The following is a 25,067-nucleotide window of genomic DNA, read 5'->3' as shown; positions in this document are numbered from 1 at the left end:
ACTGAAGAATTAGAACAGCCAATGACTTTGAACATTTAAAAAAAAAAAAAACCCTACTATAAATCTCATGGAGATCACATTTGATCCTGTAGTCTCTAAAAAGGGTAAATACAGACAAGTAGATTTAAGTCTATATCCCTTGCCTGCAGATTGGTTCCTTGGTAAAAGCCTATTGTGGAGAAACAAGCAGTATAGAAGGGAATGAGGCTGGTGTATGAATGCCCTCAAGAGGAAAATAATCCTCTCTTGTTCTGCTGATGGTACAGCCAGATGGAAATATTCCAGAAAGCTGAAGACGGTACTGAGTATGCCACGTAAACCCAGACATGGTAGGAACAAACCCATCACTTTTACTTCATTTACAAGCTAAAAGATTATTTGAGATGACTTAGGAAGAGTTTATGAAACCCTTAACCAAGTCCTAGGGATATGCCTGCTCCAGTCTCATGCTCTCTGAGCTACATCAGTGACCTAAGGTCACTATTTTGTGCTTTACAGGGCCTAATTCTGAGGAATTACTTTTTATCATAGAGGAATTCATACAGTTCAGATCGTGAGAAAGTACCATCCTTGCCTACTATCTGTACCCTTGCAGAAAACAGCTGGCTCTTCTGTGGGCAAAACAAACATCACTATTAATCCCTGCCTTGTCTGATTTAAATAATGCCAGAGAAAAGACATATGCACTTGAGCCTTATATGGATTTAGGCATACCGAATCCTTTCTAATCAACAATACAGAGTAATAACTGTATGCCTAAGTCTTGTATGTGGTCCTAATTTTCAATTACCTGTTCAAAAATCCTCCCACTAAAAAACCACTTAAGACTAAACATGAAACAAATATGGTTATGAGATAAAAGGGAAGTAAAAAAAATAATAAATTACTAGGAATACTTTAATATGTAAGCTAGATGGGTAAAGTCTGCTCTTTATTTTTGCTTATTGTCCACTCATCTTCCCACCCTCCCTCCTATAACAAATACAAGCACATGACAATGGCAGTTTTCCTATTGCTTAAGGCAAAACAGCTCTCCCAGAGAGAGATATTACAGGAGGCTTTTGCATCTTTTACATTGGCACGCAAAGCCATATACTTAGACAGTTAAGGCATCTCTGTCCATAGAGAGAACAAATTCGGTTATTCTTGGTGTCAAACTGTAGGCCTACACTCGTACTGTAGAACCAGGAAGTTTAGACTTCAAAGGATCCTTAGATATTATCTAATGCCAGATTGTAAAAGATTCCAAAGGTAAATGACTTAGCAAAGGTTACAAAGCAAGGGATTGCATCAGTCTATCAAAGCCAGAAAAGCTGACCTATAATCAAACTGCATTTTTCACATTCTTAACACGAAGTAATGTTTCCCCTGAAAATAGCAACTATGATATAAAACAATTGGGGGACAAGTGCTCATTAACAATATAATTTATCAGTACTCAAAATGGTAGTATAACAACCAAATACAAATAAAAACCCTGGAAGGCTACTAAAAAAGAAACAAAAACAAAAAACAAACAACAAAAAAACAAACAACAAAAAACCCACAAACAACAACAACAAAAACCTGAATACTTAATAGGCATTGCTGCTGTTATTGTGCCTCATTTACCATTTTGTGTTATTTACACTTGTACCTTCTAGTTGTGGAGAACTGTTAGGGTAATTGGGCACGGAGCTCCTCACTGTTCCTGTGGAACAGCACTCAGCTAACTTCTTCCAGCCTGTGGTTTCTGTGCTCACATACACAAACTTCAGCCTTTCTTGGTCACAGCCATTGAAGGCATAGGACTGTTAACGATGTAGGGTGGCTTTTATTGGCTTACTTCACAAACGTGTCTTGTCTAAAACTGTATCATCCCTTTGCCTTCCAGAAGGGCCTTTTTTGCCCTGCAGGTTCATTTTGTTTGCCTCCTAGTTTTGTGGAACTGTAGACAGAACCTAGGGCTTTGCTCCTGGTAGACAAGCCCTCTGCTACTGATACTGTCCTATTTGTTTGTTTGTTTGCTTATAGGCAGGGTTAAGTTTTCCACACTGGCCTTGAACTTTTGCTTTCCTAGCAACCCAGACCACAAATCGGCACTACTGTTTTTGGTTTGTTTTTTGAAAGAGTCTTGCTATATAATGTATCTCAGACTGGCCTCAGCCTTCTGGATTTTAGAATTATAGGCATAAGCCATTCAACTGGCTTTCTGGGGTTTACCAAAGAACATCTAGATGATGAATTAACTCTAGGGATAAGCTTATATACAAGTAAAAATAATGCCTGTCTTGCACCTTATCACAAAAAAAACGGAACAGAGAGATTGTTGTGTGCATGCATGCATACACACACACACATATATATATATGTACACACACACATATATAATACATTCATATACATGTGTCTGAGTGTATATGTGTGTAGTAGATGAATGTATATACATACATTACATGTATACATAGGTGGATGTATATACGTGTGTGTGTGCACACGCACACACAGCTGGGTTGCTTACAACCAAATATCACTCTGGGCTACCTCCATGAACACTACTTCAAGAAAGGCCAGCATACAGCAAACAGGTCAGCACAGCAGAGACCACATCTCATCAGCTCTGAGGCAAAACCCAATCATAAGTCAGCTAGCAACCATTGCCAATAAAGAGGAAAAGGAAGAATACTTACTGAGTAGTATACAGAACCAGGATTTTGAAAATCAAGACAAAATATTAAGTGTTTGGCAAATAATTAAGTTTTACATAAGAGTTACAGTGTTTCATGCTGCTTTTGACAGATGGGTTTGTGGTATATCAAGGTAATACACCAGGACCTAATATGTACCTCCTATTTGCCTAATATGTGCAAAACCCTGTGTTTATCTCCAGTACCGAAAAACAAACAAAAAACAGAAAAAAGGGAGGGAGAGAGAGGGAAGGAGTCACTATAAAACCAAGGAAGGTCCTGTCCTTTCTGTGACTTAGTAGCGGTGCAGCTGTGAGAATGTTACTTATCCTGGTCTCGGCTTCCCCATATAAAATATGAAGAACTGTTCAAAAGATTAAATGAACTCACATGAGTAAAGTCTTACACATCATGACTAACAGCAATCATTTCTTTAATGGTCAAGTAATAGATATGGTTCACAGACTACAGTAGGAAGAATGTGCAATCTCAACATAAAATCAGAGACAATTAGAAACTCAGTAGGTCCAAACTATCTTAACTCATAAAGGACCTGGAGGTATTTGTGTAGACAACAGACACACAAAGCTCAAGATAAATTAGTAGACTGCAAAAGAGGAAACAAAAGGATTTCAGATTGCAGTTGTGTTCTTTTCAAATGAGAAGAACGTGGAGAAGAGTGAAACAGTATTCACACTGACAAGGAGAAGAATACAGACAATTCAGAGGCATGCTCTTTAGTCAGAAGAGTGTAGTCACAGTGTAAGGAATCTGAAGTCAGACAGATACTAATCAGAATTCACTTGTGACCTTGAGGCTATTATTTAAACTCTCCATTCAGTTTTCCCATTGCTTAATGGAGATACTAATGGCAACCAGCTTGTCAGGTGGTTAGAATTAAGTAAGATAATATAAGTCCCTATTTGAACCAGTAAATTTTGACATAAGAAATTTCTATAGTCACAAAGATATATAATTATATTAAAGATAATACTTTCCCATTCAGCCATTCCAGATTTTGTCCCAAAAGGAATATAAATTACTATTGCTTCTCAAAGTTGTAATTTGTTAATAAACAACATTTTGTCATTGGATCAAAACAATTGTGTTCTAGGAAAAAACAAAACCATGACTGGTCTATTAAGGTACTGGATGCTTCTCATATGTTAGTAACAACTTATTGGTTTTCTTACTAACTCAGTATCTGGCTCAGAAACTTAAATATGGGTTCTGCTAAATGAATCATTTGACACACAGTCAATACAACTGAACTAAATTATTTTCAGGTGGTCCTCCTCAGGAAAATTGGAAATTTCTATAACTGATGACAAAACATTTAATTCTACACTTTGAGACACAATCCAATATTTTGGTAGTTGAAAACAGGTTTATATAAAACACACACACACACAAACAAACAAACTGGATACAAATCCTCAGTGTGGATATGAATCCAGACTGAATCCAAATAACCCAGAGCGAGTTAATGTAAGCTTTTATTTTTGTATGTAAAACTGGGTTGAGAAAGACTAGGCCACCCTCAGCACAGCGCCTAATATATGGAAAGCATTCATATTGAAGTGATTACTATGAAAGCTCAGGTAACTGAACAATGTAATTAGGTTTGTGGGAAATATTTCCAAATCTAGTATTAAAGTGGGCACACATACTTTGTCTCTATAGCAGCCTAAGACTCATCAGCAATTTATACATACTTTCAACTGGATGACCTTATCTTCCATTATAAACTGTATTTAGCCCAGACAAAGGTTTTGTACACAAAAACAATACTTTTAGAAAGCAAGCACAGGCATGAAATGCACCTCAAAATTACATGTTAACAATGAGATGGAAGTATTTGCACAGTGCAAACCCACAGTGCTATTGAATTAGATGACCACACTGTCACTGTCATCTCCTAACTGACTCATCTGTTACACAGTGTGAGTTAGCATCTAAAGAAAAGACTGGAATTTTGGGAGGATATTAACTTACTTGAAAATAAATCTATCACCTTAATTTGGTCTTCTGGTATTTTGTTAACAAAGATATGTGAACTATACAGTATATGGAAAATGTCAACTGACAATTCACCAATGGAAAATTTTCAAACACTTAAATAATATAGTTTAGGAACTGTTTCAGAAATAAAAATTATTTAAAGTTTAGTGGCTGATAATAAAACAATCACAATTTATTTTGATTTTTCTCCACTGGTGCAAAATTAAAACCATAACAAGAAAGTTCATTTTAGTGTTATATTTTCTTTTCTTTATTATTTAATATTTTGAATAAAATTAGGAATTTTAAGCCATAGTTTTTCATATGTTATAATATAAAAGAGATTTTTTAAATGATTTATAAAGTACTATACCTCCTAAGCAATAAAAAATATTTTATGATTAATATTTATAACTGGCTAACTAAAATGTAATTGTTGGACTTCTAATTTTAGTTAATGTAAATTAAACCAACTTTCAACAACTACTATTAAGTAATACTGTTTTGGCTTTGGAAGATATAATACAGTAAAGTTCATGCTCTTCTAATATATATATATATATATACATATATTCTTACACACATTGAGTTTCTCTTAGATAATACTTTATCATTTATTTAATGCATTCCAAAAAAAATTCATTTTTAAATGACTTCCAGTTTCAGTATCACTAAGTTTAACAAGAGACGAACCACTTCCATGCCTACACTTCCAGAAAAAGGAATGTCTGAGCTGAAAGCTCATTTCATCTACTCTCTGGTTTATTTTGAAGCTTGTGATGGGATTTCACCATATATCGACAACAGAAAAGCCTGAAAAATTAAAGGAGTAAAAGGATGAAGTGAAATCAAACAGAAATGTAAATGTCACTAACCCAAAGCATGCACTGTTCCTCTGTGTTTGCTGCAGCTCTTGCTTGTTTTAACTCCAGGAATAGCATTTTCTTTGAACTGCAGCTCACAAAAATTTTCAAGAATTTTTGCCATTTCTTCTGTAACTGTATCCAGGTAAGTTTCTTTAATGAATTGCACCATTGAGGAGGGAGCTAAGATTTCATGTAGTATGTTAAAGTCCTCTTTGATCATTGAATATAACGTGGGCATTGTGCTTTGGTACCGATGAGCAATTACTTCTAAATCTAAATCTCTGTTGCAGGAAGGGAAGGAGTTCTGAAGAAATTTAGCTAGCAGTCTCTTCTGGAGGTTTTGATATTTGGTAAGCACTTCTGATTCTGGGTAGAGCAGGAGGAGTTGCTTCATACACTGATTTTTCAGTTCAATTCTTTGCTGTGAATTGTTAATCTCATTATGGCTTTCTAGCCTGTTCACTAAAAAGCGTCGAAGATGTAATCTTACATCATCCCAAATAGACTTTACATCCACAGAAGAGTGATCTTCAACAGAATGCAGAGATGTCCTGGAGAGGAAACAGAAGGAGGTCCCACCCAGGGGCGACAGGAATGAGATGCTGCTTTGACGGGAGAGGTCCCAGAGTAAATCCAGAATCATTTCTTCTTGATTGTCTTCATTATTCAATAAATCTTTCTGATAAAAGTGAATTACAACAGTAGACATGTAATTAAATCTAAGTATAACAAAAACAATTTCTAAATGCATAATTTCATAATGGATTAAAATTTAGAATCACTGTTCTAAACTCCTCAACATATTTTTGTATTTGTAATTTAATCAATGCTGACAGGATAGAATATCTTAACTTATATAGACTTAATTTTGTAGAGTCCAGCTGATTGGCTATCTGTTATATTATAGTTTTGGACATGTACCTTCTAGCCCTCAATATTCTCTGTAATCTGAACTGTAGCAAAGCTGAAACTTAAACATGTCTAAATATACAGCTGTTGGAGGAAAATGAGTTCTAAGACAAAATAAAATTAAGATCATACCCCAATTAATTCCTGCCTGAGTGAATACACTTACTCTGAAACATCAAACACAATACAATACTGAAGATAATTCTAAAAAAGAAATCATTAAATATAGTTGGCACCTAGAGGTTACTAATAGCTGCCATCCTGAGAAATGAAATTTAATACATTGGAAGATTTCAACTTTCATTTAAATTCATTGCTGAGAACAATGTTAAGAAAGATTTTTACTTTAAAAATTAATCTGAGAATATTTATGTTCTCTCTAAAGAAATAACTAACTCAAAATGGGATAAAGAAATTTTCAGGAAGGCTCCCCAAAAGATGCTAGGGAAGTATTCCTTTAATCTGGGTTGGTAGAAAACAATGGTCGGTATAATTATGGATAGTAAAAAAAGAAAAAAATTCCTGTCTTCTTGGACTCTGAATTACACACACATTCTCCATACATGATGACTTCCCTAATTATATCCATTTCAGCCAATACTGAAATTAGTTCATATTCTGTACGTAGAAACAAGCTGATTAGAAAAGAAGTGGAAGTAAGGCTCCTGGGGCATAAAGATTAGGCTGGCTTTGAAATTTCTCATTGATAAGGGTATCACAGGTATTATGGGTAATTCAGAATTGGAAAACGAGACAAATTCCTGGAATTGGCTCTCATTCAATCTAAATATTGCAGTGCACATTTAATGTGCTATTTTAATGATTATAACAAATATCCATATTTTATTATGTAAAAAGCATTTCCACATATTCTTCGGTTTATTCACAGGGGAAACTCTGAGGCACTGGTACTTGAAAACCCTAAAAGCCTAATTTCTGGATAAGGATATCTGACGTGATACACGCTAGAAATGTGAGTTCTGGAGTAAGGGACATGACTGAGCATAGACGCTCGGCCTCCTCCTCTCCACCTGGAGCTTCTCCACATCTCTCAAGTCTCATACTATCTAGTTCTTTACATATTTCTGGAAGGGAAATGTTCTCATAGAGTCTGGGACCCAGCAGCACTAAGGCAAATCAATGAACAAGATATGTTATATGAACATCTCACCTTTATGTTTCTCTTAAGCCAGCTAATAATTGTAAATATTTGATCAAACAAACAAAAACAATAGACTACAGAGGTTCAAAATATATGTTTGTATGATTACTTAAAATTTAAAAATAACATCAATATAACTATCATAAGAACAAATTTCTTACCTAAGTAACAATTTTTGTTAAAAAAAAAAGACATGAAAATGCTATCAAGACTGACACAATTCACATGTTAAAAATGGAGTTATTTTAATTTGAATTTGTTTTGATAACATGGTTATTTCCTCAAAAATAACATGATCAACTATGCAAAAAATAAGACAAAATATGAGTTTGAGCAAAACTAAGGTGGCCTTTGCAGTGAATAGAGAATTACTTATGTGTGACAGATTAAGATAATTGAAATCCTTTGCTTTTAATTAAATGAGAATGCATCAGGACATCAACATTAGTGAAACACAATACACATGGCTCCTAATAGAAATGAAAGGAATAACTATATCCATATTTATTCTTCAAGGCTCCACCTTTAAGAGATAATGGGTGAGAGGAATTTCTTAAAAGGTTAAGGCTTCAGGGCACAGAGTCTTCCTTTATCTTCCTTGTATTACTTCATAAGCATGAAAGAGACAACTGTAATAATAAGAACAGACAAAAACTATTTTCATCTCATTCTGTCATCCTAAACCACCTAAACCTCAAGATATTTCCCACATCTGCTTTGCTCAATGTTTTTGATGTTAGGACAAAAACAGTCCTTTTCTCCCAACTAAATTAAATTAAAACCATAGCTAAAGAAATTCTGCTTCCTAAAAATTGTGCTGTTTCTATGAGAATCTGTTTTTGTAACCTAGCTACCCTCGGAGATGTGGGTATAATAGTAACTATTGTTGTTGAAAGTTAACAAAAAACTTCTTTCAAGTAGGTGGCCAGCAATAAAGAATGATCAACAATTAACAGTGGTCTTGAATACATTTCTGCTTCCACTGAAACAAAAGAAAACAAAAGTGGGTATTATTGTAAGCTCGAATGGAGAGAATGAGCGATAAGGCTACTTCATAGATACAACTGAGGGGCTCTTACTGTCATTGGTTTTGAGCATAGGGAGAATTAGCACTGGGAAAGAACACAAAATATAATGAGGATGAACTTCTTTGGAGACAACTGTGGATCAGCTGTCACCCAGAAAGGAGGATATTTAACATCCATTTCCATACAACTTACTTTGGTGCTAAAAATAGTTTTAAAAATATGTCATAGAATTTGGTGGGAAAAGAAACTGAATCAGCAACAAAAAATGAAAAGACAAAAGCATTCTCCCAAACCTACAAGAGACAGGATAATATTACCAACACAATAAATATTTATATATTGTAATCCAACCAGTTGTATTTCATGCTCCCCAATCTTCCACAAAACAAGTAATGTTTTTACCATTATTTTGAGGAATTTTATCAAATCTCCATGGGGAATGGATGGTGACGTAGAGGAATTATAATTATAGCTAGTCAGCCATTTGAAGCAGTCGCTTGTTGTTTGCAGCTGCACATCTGGACAGAGTTTGTTTACTTCAGACTGTATTTCTTCAATGCAATGCTCTATGCTACAAAGAAGAAAAATAATTATTTGATAGGATATACCCAATACCAACTCACAGTATTATAGGTTCTTAAATGTTTACATATTATATGATTATATATAATCTAAATTTATAACGTTTTACAATGTCCACATGATATTAAAAGAAATCTGTTTTTCATTTTCACTCATACTTGGACACAGAGTTCAAATTTTTATAGAAATACTATAATTGGAGAAATATTAAATATCCATATATATTTTTGTATCTATGTTTATAATCTTCTAAGGGGCAAACTTGTGACCCACCTGATGTCACATCTAAAGTACAAGAACAAGAATGTTAAAGGGAATAGATAACTTTGACACTGAATTCACCCAAATCTGACAGTTACACAACTTTCTCTTTATACTATCACGGAACATTTGTCAGTAAAAGATAAAGTTACTGCTTTGAAAGTAGCAATTAATAAGTAATTGTTATTAATTACAGGTTTCACACAATAGGAACATATGAGGTTTAGAGGCCAAGGTCTGTTTAATAAAGCTGCTGTTCCTGTCCTTGGAATTTATTGGGTGTGGATTCCCAGTGTAAAGCTTTGCAAGAGACTTCTGAACATGAGCAAATTTAAATGACGTTACCATGAAAAAAATAAATAAATAAACAAACAAACAAACAAAAAAAAAACACAAAATCTGAAGATCAAAGAGCCCTTTCATGAAAAGGAAGAAAAAAAGAAATACAACCCTCCTCTAGCCACAGATGCTGACTTTCCTGATGGGACAGTCTTACTCAGAAATGCCAGTTCTAGGTCTGACAAGGGTCAGACATGCATTTTCTGGCTGGTTTTAGCATGTCTATGGACTGAGAGCACAATGCCCTAGGCACACATGGCAAGTCTGGATAGCTTTTATCAAAAGTCTGTATTACAGCGTCCTCCTCACCTGCTTCATTGAGTGATGCCTAAGAGAGTGCGGCAATGAAACTGTGAGAGATTCAGCAAAGGCTCTCCCACTGCTTTCAGTCAGCTTTGGGCCTCTCAGCTTATCTCCAAAATCTGAATCTGGGCAGAGACCAGCACTATGCTTCTATGTGTGTAAAGCCTCCAGAGTGCTGGGTAGTTGAGCAATTTGTCCAAACACTGATAAAGGGATTAAGCAGTGGCACTGCAAGGAGCCTCCCTCAGCTCTAGGAACTGAAACAGCTGCACTTCCTTTCACTTGGTTTTGCTTTCAGTCGCCTATAAAATATCAAGTCAATGTGTCACTCACAGATCATGCATCTTGTTTTAAAAACTCAATTATTTGATTACATGTTGAATTATTATATAAGAGGCTATTTTCAAGCTCCCAAGCAAGTATGTAACCTTGCCTAACAAATCATCTCCTTTAATCGAGGGAAAAATTAAACAAAAAAAATTGAATTTAAATATTTTAAAGGTAGTATTTTCCAAGACTGTATTCCAAATATTTTCAAGTATGTGTAGTAATCCTGTCAATAGGTCTTAGTTTTCTTATATAGCATATGTTGTTATTCTGAATTAATTATTTCCTAACTGTAAGTTACTTCAAATTTCCTATAGTAGCAAGGCCAGTTATGAAAACATCAATATAATTCAACAAACACATTAAACACATTTATTGTTAGAACTCAAATATTACTACACAATTTAAAGAGTCTAATGAATATTAGATTTGCCCCTCTAAATAGTCCAAATACTCAGACTGACAACATGAGTTGCTTTAGTGAGATTTTTTAAAAGCATCTTTCCAGTTATTTTGTAATATTAATGTCACTGGAAAAATAAATATTCTTGAATCATCATCTCAACAATACAATGATGATATGAAAAATAGAATCACAAACTTGGAGTAGAATTACACTTTCCAACATGAAAATACGTAACAAACATAGTCCTGAACAGGAGATAAATATGAAAGGACACAGTACAGCAATGTTCATATAATAATTTGAAAGCCTTTCATACAATGACACATCATGTGGAGGGCTGCAATATGGGGAATGAACATGTAAGGAAATGTAATAGAACAGTCCCCACTGCTCTCTGGCAGGGAGGAGACGGAGGGGTAAAGCTGGAAGAGGTACACAGACAGCTTTGGTTAGATTGTTACCATCTTATTTGTCAAACTGGATAGTGAATGCATAAGAATGTATTTATGCTGTTGTACACCACATCTCTTCATATTTTTAAAATTTCTTTTTTTAACAGTTTATTTATTATTAGGGTTGTGGGGGCACACATGTGTGCATGCATCTGTGTGTGTGCACCAGTACAAGTGTGCCGCAAGACACATGTGGAAATCAGAAGACAATTTGTGAGAAAGTTTTCTCCTTCCACTGTGGAGTTTGCAAATAACTTAGGTCATCACACTTACAAAGGAAGAGCCATTTCACCAACACCCTTTTCAAGATTACTCAATAAACTTGTATCTTGTACTTTAATTCCAATGATTTAATTATCCATGTTAATAATGTGAACAAATGGGTACATTTCTGAGAGCTGTTCATAAACAAATTTATGAACCATTTTGATTGATGCAGCATCAAAATGCTTCTCAATATTTTTTAAATCTGTTGTGTGTAGGTATACATGAGTTTTTATGCACCATGTACATATGAAGAAACTAAAAGAGGGCATCAAATCTCTTGGAACTAGAGTTACAGGTTGGGGTGTGTCGCTTGATGTGGGAAGTAGGAACCAAACCCAAGAAAGCTACCCACTCTTAACTGTCGAGCCATCTCTCCTAACCCCTTGCGTATGCTTTTTCAAAAATCTTTAGAGTAATTTTCTTATTCAGCATACATTCCTAGATTTCTTTACTATATAAATAAGGCTCAATTAATGGGGGTATTATTGTATCTAGTAGACACAACTCAATGATGAATACATGGTTATAGTAGGACACCATTCCATCCCTAAAGGAATTCTGTCTAGCTAGAAATAGACACTACTGTGAGTAAATGACCATAACCAAGTTGGTTAGGAGGTGTGTACAATGTGCTAAGGAAGTACATAGGGAGGGTCACTAAGTGTGCCTGTAAGAAAGAAGTATTGAAATGGCTTGTCCTGGTAGAAGACATTATAGGAAGGATATTGAAGTATAAGAAAGAAATTACAACATAAACTCTTAGAACCCAAGCCTGAGCTTCTGTCTGATTTAAAATTCAATCTTTTCAATAAAGTCATAAAATAGTTAAGAAAAAGAAAGTAAAACTTACAGAAAAAGAAATAAGGTTAAAATAGATATATATATATGTTTTCATTAACTGTTAGAATTTTTTTCCATTTTATTAGTTCCTTGAGATGTTCATACATTATAATTTAATCATATATACCCCCTCCCTCCACTTCCACCAGATACATTCCTCCTTTTCTACCCACCCAATTTTGTGTCCTTTATTTTTTAAACACCTAAAGTACATTTTGTGCTGTTCATATACTTCACTAGGGTGTGGCCAGTCAACCAGGACCCACAGTCTCAAAGAAAACTCACTCTTACTCTTTAAGTAGCCATCAATTGCCAATAGCTCCTGAGCAAGAGATGAAACTTTGTCTCCACCCCCACCAAATGCTCCATGCTGACATTTTTGTCTGGCTTGTGGAGACTGTTATTATCACTGTGAATTTATGTGTGCAACAGGCCTCCCGTGTCCAGAAAATAGTTTCCTGTGTTAATCACCATTGAGCCACAGGACACGGAAATAAACCCACCTGGAAGCTATAGCTTTACTGGCTAACTTTCATCGTGTTGAGGCATGCTATGCACATTACCACACACAACTGTAATCATCATTCTTACCCAGTTATTAACCTGGCAAGGGACAATTATTAGCCTGGAAAGGCATGTCCACTTGTACATAGTGGGATGGATGTCAAGGAGCAATTAACAACTTGCTGATTAGAGTCAAGGACAACTGCACAAGGTGAAATCCACACCTTTCATTGTTATTGAGGCCAACAACCTATGGGTCATAGGCACTAAGGGAGACCCTAAATTCTGCTAAGTAGCTATAGTAATAAACTGAATCCTCAGGACTCATTGTGATACCCATAATTCAGTGTACCTGTCAAAACTCACCAAGAAGCATATTTTTTCAGGCAATGCCAATTAACATAGAATGTTAGAATATTTTTTAAATTTTTATTTCATAAATCCTGGCAGAAGGCATATGGCAAGGACAAAGAAAAATTTATCATTTTTATTATTTATTTTTAATACTTTTAAAATTAGAATTGCATCACTTTTCCCCTTCCTTTTCCTCCCTCCAAATCCTTTCCTGACTCCCCCTCTCAAACTGATAGCCTATTTTCTTTATCATTGTTACACACACACACACACACACACACACACACACACACACACAAATGTGTGTGTGCACAATATATGGATAAGACCTGTTGCATCCCTTGTTGTTGTTTGTGTGCATATGGCTTCAGGGCTAACCATTTTGTATTGGATAATAAATATAACTACCCTTAATCAAAGAAACTTTTCTTTATAGCAAATGGGGACAATCACAGAAAAGCACACCTGGACACAACGCAGACATCAATAGATCATGGGAAGATCAGCCCAACAGATATATCTATATGGCAAGCCCTGTATCAGTGAATCAAGGAATACCTCAGAAGAAGCAGCACAAAGAGTGTAAGAGTTAAAGTACCAGGAAGTCTGCTGGGAAACAGTGTGTCCTAGAAATGGCTGCATTGGAAGACCAGAACAATAGCAATATCAAAATACAACAAACATGGGAGGGGGAAGTTCAGGAGTCCCATCTCTAAACAACTACAGGCAACTAATGACTGCAGGAAAAAGGAGAACTAGCTTCTCTCAGGGATGAGCCCCATTACTGATTAGGAAAGAAAACAAAGCATTTATGTTAAATTGTGTTTTATTTCAGAGAGGTTTTTATTAATTTCAGAAAGTTACACATTTAGTGGGGGAAGACCATAGATACCAAATTCCTTGCAAGGTATTTCTAGAGGCCAGTGATGTAAAGAAACTGACTATGGTTGGTATCATCTAATAAGCTGGAGATAGGATGGAAAAAAAAAAAATGAGAGGAAGGCAGTCAGTGCTTGCAAACTGCCCTGCTGCTTCCATCCTCCATATACATCAGATTCTAGCCTTCTTCAGGCTTTCCCTACCTATCAGAAACTCTCCATAGAGCTTCCAAGCCTACACTGGCTTCCCATGTGCAAAGGGCCTCTTAGACTGAGTAGCTGTCAGGTTCTCTAACTCTCAGCACGTAGAGAACTTTTGGTGAACTACTCAATGTCTAATCCTGTGAGTCAGTCTTTTTTAAAAATCTCCTTCTCTCCTTTAATAATTATATGTTTAACTTATTCCCAAGTTAGTATCCAGTGAAATAGGTATAGTGCTCACATTTTAGGAGACCACAGTCCTCTTCTAAGACTTATTAGTTTCTCTCTTCTTGCTCTCACCCCAGCTTACAGTAAATAAAGCTTGAAAATAAAAACTTTAAAAATTTTCAAAACATCTGAAATGTTCAAGTTATTTGAATGAATTTCTTAACAATAATCTAGTATAGCTAATGTGCAAAGGCATAAAGCTGAAGACACACAGGTAGCACAGTGACTAAGGAGTAAGGACCGTCCTAGACAATCTGAATAATACAGCTGACAGAGACAGAGAGAGAGACAGAGGGAGAGAGAGAGACAGACAGAAAGAGAGAGAGAGAATAAAACACCCCCCATAGATTCATATATTTGAATACATAAACAATATTTGCATGAACAAGACCAGAAAAATTGGAAATATCAGGAGGCATGTTCATGGAACTATTTGGGGAGGATTAGGAGGTGTGGTTCTGGTAAAGGAGTGAGGTCATCAGGCAGTAGAGGATGTTGAGGTTACAAAGGCACACACCATTCCCAGTGATTTCTTTCATGCCTCCTGCTTGCAAACTAAATGTGAACTTCAGCTGTTCCTACCATCATGCCATTTTCTGCCACCATGGGTTCTAACTTCTTGAAACTATAAACCCAATTAAAAGCTTCCTTTTATAAGTTGCCTTGGTCATGGTATTTACCACAACAAAAAGGAAGTAGCTGAGGCAGAAAAACTGTTCAATCGATTAAAAAGTGGATGACAGTGAGGAGATAGCAAGAGATGAGGAGAAAGTGAGAAAGACTGACATCCCTCTTCTTCGGAGTCTTTCTACTCAGTGCCATCTCTATCTTCAGGTGGCACCAGACTTTATGTCCCAAGCCTCACTGGGATGATTGAATTAAAAAGTAGGAACTCTGAATTGGGCCAGAGAAAGTTGAGGTGACTTATCTGCTTGAGGCCAGCATATGTGTTAGTAGAAGAATGACACAAAAGCCTGGTTAGGAGAAAAGACAATGTGGCTTTGTAAGTCTGACTGGATTTTGGTGATAACAAAACAGGTAGCCCTTTCTGTTTACTTTTCTTGTAGCCTGGTCTTGCTAAGTAGGCTGGGATAAGTGATAGGAATTCTACTATAGAGCATACGATGTCCAAAACAAACAGCAAACACAGGCAGCTAAAAAAAGGGGCAAGTACTATTTTGTTCTTCTTGATATTATTTGACAAATAATAAGAATATAGTATTCTTTGAAATGACTTTCATTTTACATAATTTGCCATGGTGACAAAAAAAAAATTTTGCACACCATCAGATAAATGGGTTTTTTATGAGAAGCCTAAGGTCTGTTGATTATTTAAATATTTCTTTCAGTTACTTCAGCTCTCTAATCTTGTAAAACAACATGTCAGAAACTGTAAAGAAAAATTTATAAGTAACTAAAAATATGAGCCATGTGAGATATAAATGAATATATGAGGTATGTATTCTCTTCTGGTTAATTTTTACAAAGCATTTATACAATATTCCCTCACAATATCTGCAACCCATCACACCTCGAACTAAGACAAATGGAATTTCCCAGGTAACACTTCTTGTGTTTTCTTGAGATGAAAACTGTAGACAATTATATCAGTGTCAGCAAAATTCAATCCATGAACTAGATACAAGTTGTCCATAATTAGGAAACAGAGGGTTTGAAAAAAACAAGATTTTAAATAAACAGTATTTGTCAAGTGTTCTGTCCCTCTATATTTTATTACACTAATATGTTCTTGTCAGCTCAGAAACTATTTCAAGGCTCTGTGCAACTTTCTTATTCAACTGTTTGTGGGTACAATTCATACTACTCATCCACAAAAGTTTATTTGCACTTTATTATGAGTTGTGATATGTGTTTAAATAAATACTTCACTGCCATTGTTTCCATTCTCAAAAGTACAAGTCTTATAGCATTGACTTGAGTGGAAACAAAAAAATTAACACAAGAGTGACTTGAAAGGCAGGTGAAGGTTCAGTGACCTCTGGGCACACTGTCCATTCTGGTGAATCACTGCTGTGGGTAGGTGGAAAAACCCTGTGGCTCATAAAACTTGATGATATTAAGAAGAGGGAAAAGGAATTCACACTTAAGTTGTCAGGGTCACTGAAAGATATACAGCTTGGAAAATTCAAGTATAAGAAAAAATACTGTATTTAGGAGTGAATTGCTAATGTTTTTTCTTCTCAAAGTAATGTGGGAAACCCATATCATACAGATGTTCATTACTTATTCAATGTGCACCATCAAGAGATAAATACAACTGTTAGAATAGGAAATACCAAGGGTAATTCAACTACTGAAGTGTAAGTGTGGTATAACTGATTTGTCATGACATACAATTTTCTAAAAGCTATTCTGTTAGAAAGCAATACATGAGTGCATAAATGATTTATACTCTTGTGAACCATAGTTATTATTCAGTATTTTATTTTTGAAAATATATGTACCCTATACTATTATGTTTATTCTCTAGAGTATAATAAAAACATAATTGAATTTGATGAAAAATAGACTTGATTCTAAATGTAGTATGCAGCACATACAGCTACTCCCTTCTTCTATCCCTGGTGAAGATCAATGGTCACTTGAGGCTATAGGTTCATTTTTAATAGATGGGCAATAAAAGATTTTTAATGTAGAATTGTATCCTATACTATGCTTTCTTGTAAAATCAACATCAATTTTAACCTAAATAATAATTTATGAAATTAAAATGTTTTAATCATTATTATACTCTTAAATATGATTTTTATTGATCAAATAGGGGAAGGAAACTAAATAGAGAGCAATTTAGTGAATAATGAAGCATTATATAACAAAAATATCATTCAGTGTCTTGCTTTGCTTTAATGGGGCCAAAGAAATTACTATGGGAGAAGTTTATGTTTTTAAAAAAATATTTCTACTAAAATATAAGTAGCTTTGTAATTTACATAAATGACTTGATCCACTTTATTTAATGTTCTTTTCATTTCTTTAGGTTAGGAACTCTATCAGATAATACATAACAGAAATGTTACATTAAGCAATTATACTAAAATCTCAGTTACTTTATATTAAATATCTACACTTAACAGTATGATTATGTCATACATACTATTACCTTAAACATATATATTATATACAGACAAAACCAAATTAAAAATAAGTTTAACTTTCCCAACTGAAATTAAAATAAAATATTTTCCTTAAAGCATTGGTCTTAAAAACTCACTTCAAAGTATGTTTGCCTTGTTTTGTGTTAGGGCCTTACTATGTTCCCCCTAGATATAGCTCTGTCTACTGCCTCTCTCTCCTGGTACTGGGTCCCGAGATGTGCAACCCTTGCTCTAAAAGAACCTTTTCTCAGGCTTTGTTTGCAGCAATTATGACTGGACACCATCGTTTTATTTTGATCTTTTACCTTCAAATTTTAGTTTTTGCCCTTATCATAAAAACAAGAAGGCTAACTTCTAAATGTATGAAAATCTAAAGCTGGGCATGGTGGCTCAAGCCTTTATTCCAGTACTTGTAAGAAGAGGCAGGCAGATGTCTGAGTTCAAGACTAGCCTCAAAATCAATATATTTCACAAATCTAATGGTAAGAAAGACAAATGACAATATAAGAGATAATTCCAAATCCAAAGAAAGTTAACTTTTATGTGGAAAAAACATGGAGACAACTTAATTGAAACGATAGCAAATAGTTACCTTGCAGCATTTTGTACCATCTGTTCATCGATGTCATTGAAGATCTGCTTAAATTCCAAATCTCCGGGAAAGGAGTTTAATAGAGATTGTAGGTCAAATGAATTATGGGAATATTCATTTAACCCGTCCATTCTATGAAACAAGAATAAAAACAAGCAAGTTATTACAAATGGAGGGACAGGGGTAGAAACAGCTGACCTCAAGTTGTGATACTGTGTTAAAACCAAGGATTTCCATTTGTAGACAAAGAAATAAAGAAGGTTGAGAACTGGGGTATTATAAAGCTCTTTAATTTCTGTTACTTAAATGTTATAATTTTCAATCTTCTCTGTGGCTTGAAAGCTAAAAAGTGCCAGACAGCCCAAGTAATCTCCTGATTTTCTCACATCTGAAAGCTGCAGAACAAACCACAGCCATGGTAACCATTCTTGAGGGATTACACAGATACCACTGTGGAAAAACAATCTAATTTTCCAAGGGCTCTCCTAGCGTCCCCTTGATAGCCACATTATTATTCCTTTAGAGACACGAATAGGAACTCACAGAGACTGACAGCGTACATAGGGCCTGCACAGGTCTAAGCCAAATGGGGTCTGATCACTGAGAGAAGTTGACACAAGCCCCGTCCTCAAGCCCTCAGAAGCTGGCTTCAATTGATCCACTACAAAGGGGAAAAATAGTTTTCTCCAAGAAAGTCTCATTAGGTGTACAAACCAGACTTAAGGACAGGCCTCATGCCCAGCAGTAGAAGGTCAACACGAAACAAACTAAATAGTATTTTGGAGACTTTTGTCTCATAATGCATTGTCGGGGCTTTTTGTTTTTGTTTTTGTGTTTAACCTTTCATGTCTTTTGTGTATATATTAAAGTTTCTAATTTGGGCTTTTTACGGTATTTCTGTGTAAATGTGTCTCTAGAGGCAACTGTATGTCTTTCTCGTGCTTTTCCTTCAGCTCTTTTGTTTGTGCTTGTTCTATTCTTGTTTGGTTTTATTTTATCTTATTTTTATTTTATTTAGGTAAATAAATTAGCTTGCTTTCTAATAAGAGAAGAATAAAGAGAGTGGATTGGGATGGGTGGGGATGTGGGGAGTATCTGGGAGGGATCAGGTGAAAATGTAATCAGAATATATTGTATAGAAAAAAATCCATTACTGATTTTAAGAAGGCACATGCATTTTCTCACTATTTACATTTTAACTATTCATTCACTCTACAAACTTCATCAAATGTTTGATATGTAATATGCACTGTGATAGGGCTTGGGATGTAGTTGTAATGTGTTAATTTCCTTGCTGTGAAGGAATAATTGTTTTAGCAAGGAAAATAATTTTTTAAAACATGAAAACATATATTTCATAAGAGATTACATATAAGAAGTGTTACAAATCAAGTGAACATTAGAAATGGGTTAGGTTAAAAGTCACAGTTAGGGGTGGTGGTGGTGGTGAACAAGCACCTTTATTCCCAGCACTCGGAAGGCAGAATCAGGCGTATCTCTGTGGTCTAAAAAGAGAGTTCCAGGATAGGCTCCAAAGCTACACAGAGAAAACCTGTCTCAAAAAATCAACAACAACAACAACAAAGTCACAGAGTTGGGATAGGTGAGAACTATTTGAACTAGGAATAGCAAAGTAGATTAGTAAAGAAGTGACCCCTGTCTAGAAGAAAAAAACTGAAAACGCTGCTGAAGTAGCAAGGGGAGAGAACAAAAAATTGGTGTCTTGATTACTTTCCTCAAAAAAATTATACAAACACATCTGCTCAGATTTCTCTGATGAGAACTAGTCATATGACTCAATTTGGAAGCAGACATGGCTAAGAAATACTGTCATTTGGCTGTGGGGATAATTCCAGGAAACTCCTCACTATGGGTGAAGACATGGTTTTAGATCTTAAGTGCATTCACCAAGCACATAAACGCTAAAGAATTGGCTGTCAGACTAGTGGTGTTGGAAGGTAGTGGAATGCTTAGGTGAAACATAGTGGGGGGGAGTTAGGTCATTGTGAGCATGTCATTAAAGGGAATAATAGTAAGGAAGACACCTCTATAAACTGGCATAGACCTTTTCTCATTGCCTCCCAGGTGCCACACACTGAATGGCTCTGCTTCACTCACATGGTATCCATGCTGATGGTCTGTCTTAACCACAGACCCAAAAACAACAGAGCCAGCTGAAAGAATAAAACCTGTAAAACTATGAGCCAAAATAGCTTTTCCTTGTAATCTAAGAACTCTGCCATAGACACTGAAAGCTCACAAACAGACAGAGATCTTTGTCACCTGGCCTTCTGCTAATGCAGTGGTTCTGGTTAACACAATACTTTCCTTGTATGTAACTTTTTGCTTTTCAAATCCAAGCGTCTTAAAGTACAGGCCACATAACTGAATGTGGAGGTTCTTGAAAAACTGGCAAAAGTAAAAGGTGTTAGTATTCAGGCATCTGTACTGGCCTGCCCTTGGAGTCGTGACAGGATACACCCTCAGCTGCAACCACTAAGAGCATTTCCTGTACACATTCACTAAGTTCCCTCTGCCTCTCTGCCCCCGACAAGTCTCTTCTCTCCTGTTGCTCCTGTCTTCTGAGAGTGAACCTCCCACCCCCCTTTTCCGTTTCCTTTCCCTAATAAAAAATAACCTCCATGTGAGCTATATTGCATGGTGCCTTTCTCTCGAGCACAACTTTTTAAATTACAACAAAAGGATTCTAAACCTAAAATAACCAAACATGAACTTAAAATCAAATGTACAGTGCAGCCAGGATATTTCTGGCAGCATTTGCCCGTGTTGCATTTCCACTTTGCTTTTAAAGATATGATATGCTCCTTGCACCATGCATGCATATGCATGCCAACATAACACCAAAGACAAATGAACAAGCCTGAAACACTTCAGCATAGAGACTACTGTTATGAACTGCAGTGATTTTACAGCACATACAAAGTTTTCTCCTCTTACAGAAACTAAAAAAAAAGAAAGAAAGAAAAAAGAATTTTAGTACTTCCCTATTGTTCTTCCTTAGCATATCCTACTCAGCAAATCTTTGTATTCAATTGTGTTAGATATTTTATTTTAAAATTGTCTCAGTAGGAAAATGTTCACACTGTCACATTGATCACATTAGGCCTACTGACCTGCATTCTCAGGATAGAAGAGAACCAATTCCTGCAAGCTTTCTTTTGACTTTGCTTTCATGCCAACACCCCCCCATACACATACACATACTAAACAAATAGATGCAAAATATAATAAAAACCTATTGAGTGCCTGACTAGAATTTTTAAGAAAAATTGACACATGAAATTTGGTTTGGGATTAAGCATCTGTCTCCCATTTTAAATGTGTATTTATATGCTTATATGATTCAGGTATATATCCCCTTGCATATGTACATGAAGAAAGCTAAATTATCACTGTAGTGAGTTTCAGAATAGGGAAGATACAGAGCTAACTGGGATACTCATCAAGAGACGAGTATATAAGGAATAAAAGCATTTAGCTGTAAAGAGGAATGCACTTATGGTAACTGAAGGAATGTGAATGGAATGGGCAACCAATAATGACCCCAGTTGTGCAAAACAATAAAAATTCGTCTTCTAAATGTGGAGATTGTATTTTTAAAGAGACATGAAAGTAAAATATGGAAGATTTGGGAAAAAGGGGGGAAATTAACAGGAAAAGGAAGAGGGTACAAGAGAAGGACTGGAAGGTTAAGACTCATCAGGCTAGTGAAATTTAGGATCGAGGACAATTTATGTGTGTTAATAAAGATGGAACAAAGGAGTACCCTTGGCACTACAAAACAAAACAAAAACTACTGTAAATTTTTTTTAAATCGTATTGAGTCAAAGAACTAATATACTTGGTTCTTATTTGATGTATAAATACTTTGAAGTGCTTATGATTGAAAAGTAAATTAAAAATTAAATAATATAAAGTCATAAGCCTAGTTGGAAGACATTACCAAGACCAATCCTAAAGAAAATAAAATATAGTGAGTATATGTCTTACTTAGATTTAATCTGTTTCATTTCTTTGGTATATAAAACTATTAATCTTGCTGGTGCATGCATTTAGTCCCAGCACTCAGGAGGCAAAAGCAAGCAGATCTCTGTGAGTTCGAAACCAGCCTGCTCTACAGAGCTAGCTCCATGACAGGCTCCAAAACAATACAGATAAACCCTGTCTCGAAAAACCAAACCAAACCAAAACAAAACAAAACAAAAGCCTACAAATCTTAACTGATATTGTATCAATAGCATTTAAAGAGTATAAAACTTATTTTAGATTAAAATATATTTTGAAATATAATGAAGGCTAGTTTAAGTCTGAGCATCATTTTCGTAGTCCTACATACAAACAATTGATAACATTAATGAACAAATTCAAAATACTAAATTATTGAGACTTAAGGATTTAACATTTAGTATTGTAGAACCAAATTTTAAGAACGTGACAGGTAGTCACATTTGCTAGGAGCTAGTGAGTTAGAAATAAACAGTTGACAAGTAAAATAAGGCTTATATTTCAAGCTAGCTCTGTTATGCTTCTGATATGAGGTAAGCTTCATTGCAATTTAAGACATTTTATTCAAAACTACAAAAACTTTCCAACCATAGAATAAAACCCTAAAACAAGGCACTTCTAAAAGAAGGGAATTCTGATTTCTGATATCAACACAGACTAAAAATAGAAAAAAAAGATAATGTTTCGCTTAAGTTGGGATATTTCAGATAAAATAAAGAGCACAGTGGATAATGATTATGGAACTCATAATGCTACAAAGAGGCTACTTAAAATTTTCCCTGTAGTCTATTAAGTATTGTGAAAAAATATTATTGTTATGCGCTTAGGTATATCCCTTTCCAATGTTTGGACTTAGCAATTGAGCAGGCTGGCTGCTCTTCCAGAGGATCCAAGATTGATTCCCACCTTCTCCAGAGTGGCTCACAGCCATCTGGACATCCAGGTCTAGGAGACCCAACATAGTTTTCTGGCTTATTTAGGAAACAAGAATACAAGTGGTGCACACAAATATATGTAGGCAAAAGACCTATACACATAAAAGTAAAATATATTTTAAAATATTGACAAATTTCATTTTTAATACAATAAGTACAAAGTGATAATAATGTTTTATGCAGTGCATTTAATAATAGAAGTCTAAAAGGGATTAAATAAATTTCTATTCTTTCGATAGATAATGGTTTTGTGCTCTTTTAGGGAGAAAAGCTTGCTCTGCAGCCCATGTCCCTTGGAATTTGTTATATAGCCCAGATTGGCCTTAAACTTACTATGCAGCCCAGGTTGGCCTTGACCTTGCACTTCTGAAAAATCCTCAGTATTCTAAGAGTTGGCATATACCCATACGAAGCCAGATGCTTTTTTGTTTTGTTTTGTTTTAAACAATTTACAATGCTATGCGTCACAGAAATGCCAATTATTCATACTAAATGGGATCAAACATTTGAAGGAAGACCTAGTTCTGAGGATTACTCTTACTTAGTTGTCTTGCATTCTAAAAGTAGAAATCTTGAGTCATCTAGTGACAGATTATTTGTTTACCATATAAAGGATTCTCTTCTAAATAAAGGAATACATTGAATTAATCCTAGCCCTTTATTCCAAGATGAAAACCATTTTCTTAACTTTTAAAATAGCTATTTTCGAATAAATTTGTTTATAACTTTTCATAAAGGTGTATATTGCATGTTGAAAACTCCCAAATCACTTGAAAACTTAGGAGACAAAAGGGATAATGAATGAGTATAGAGACTATGACAGAGTTTTCATGTTTATTAAATATCATATGTTTCCGTGCTTATTCTTATTGTCTTGTCACCAAGAAAACAACAGCAATTTGACTTAAGAAAGAATAAAACATCTTGTGCTATTTAATGATACATGAAAGATGGAAAGTATAACTTTTCAAACTATAACAACTTTTAGAATTGCCATCCTATAATACTGCTTTTAAATTTTCATTTGGTATAACCATTTTTCTATAAAATTAAAACAGCAGTGCTTATTATTTCAAGCAAGAATTAACAGTCATTCAATATTAATTATTGCCTTTTAAAACTGTTAGAGTTAAGCTTGAAGAATTATCACTAAGTCAAACATGTGCAGATCAAGTTTTAGCTCTGGAAGAATTACAACTCCCCCAGTGACTATAAGTAAATATGAGTACACCATGAACAACCTAGAAAATGTTGCAATAAAACAACAGGGCATGCCATACACAATCTAAAGAAAGTTCACAGAATAATTTTGAATCTTATTTGTCCTTTACCATGTTTTTAAATAATAAATGTTCCTCTAGGTTATACTCTTTCTTTTAACACATACAATGACAAGAATTCTTATTTTACCTTACTTTTTTGTTTCTTCTCTAAAGGTCACTTCTCTTATGACAAATCAGTATGTTGTTAACAAGGAGAGAAGGAAGACGGAAAAGCCGACAATTGGGAGGAATTCAGGCTGAAACTGACTAGGAAAAAAAGAGACATGGCAGCCTTATAATTTCTCCTCTGTGCAATAACAGTTAGAAGGTTCACAGATCCATGGTCAAATTGTGAAACTAATTTGCCCACAGGATCTGGCTGATAAAAAATCCTACCATTCAGTATTCATGTATAAAACAGAATTACAATTGTTAATGAACATGGTAAGGTAATGTATTGTGATTAATTAAAAAAAAATAACGGTTCCATATACTGATGAACAGTTTCAAATCTTGCATTATACTAACTTTGTCTATCATTAGACCAACATCATAGTTTGAA

The 25,067-nt window shown here is 35.0% G+C and overlaps 1 protein-coding gene across 1 annotated transcript in view; it reads right to left on the bottom strand.

Moving 5' to 3' along the window:
- Positions 1-25,067, bottom strand: part of Kiaa0825 (KIAA0825 ortholog) — a 404,739-nt gene that overhangs the window by 360,368 nt on the left and 19,304 nt on the right. Inside the window, exons 2-4 of the mRNA XM_051182787.1 lie at positions 18,283-18,414; positions 9,035-9,203; positions 5,543-6,212 (exon numbers count right to left, since the gene is read on the bottom strand). Of these exons, the coding sequence (XP_051038744.1) occupies positions 5,543-6,212; positions 9,035-9,203; positions 18,283-18,413 (970 nt within the window). The 5' untranslated portion in view covers position 18,414. The remainder of the gene's footprint in view (positions 1-5,542; positions 6,213-9,034; positions 9,204-18,282; positions 18,415-25,067) is intronic.

This window comes from Phodopus roborovskii, unplaced genomic scaffold, assembly GCF_943737965.1.
Source record: "Phodopus roborovskii unplaced genomic scaffold, PHOROB, whole genome shotgun sequence".
Taxonomy (NCBI): Eukaryota; Metazoa; Chordata; class Mammalia; order Rodentia; family Cricetidae; genus Phodopus; species Phodopus roborovskii.
The sequence above is the reverse complement of the archived record's forward strand: the minus strand, read 5'-3'. Positions and strand labels throughout refer to the sequence as shown.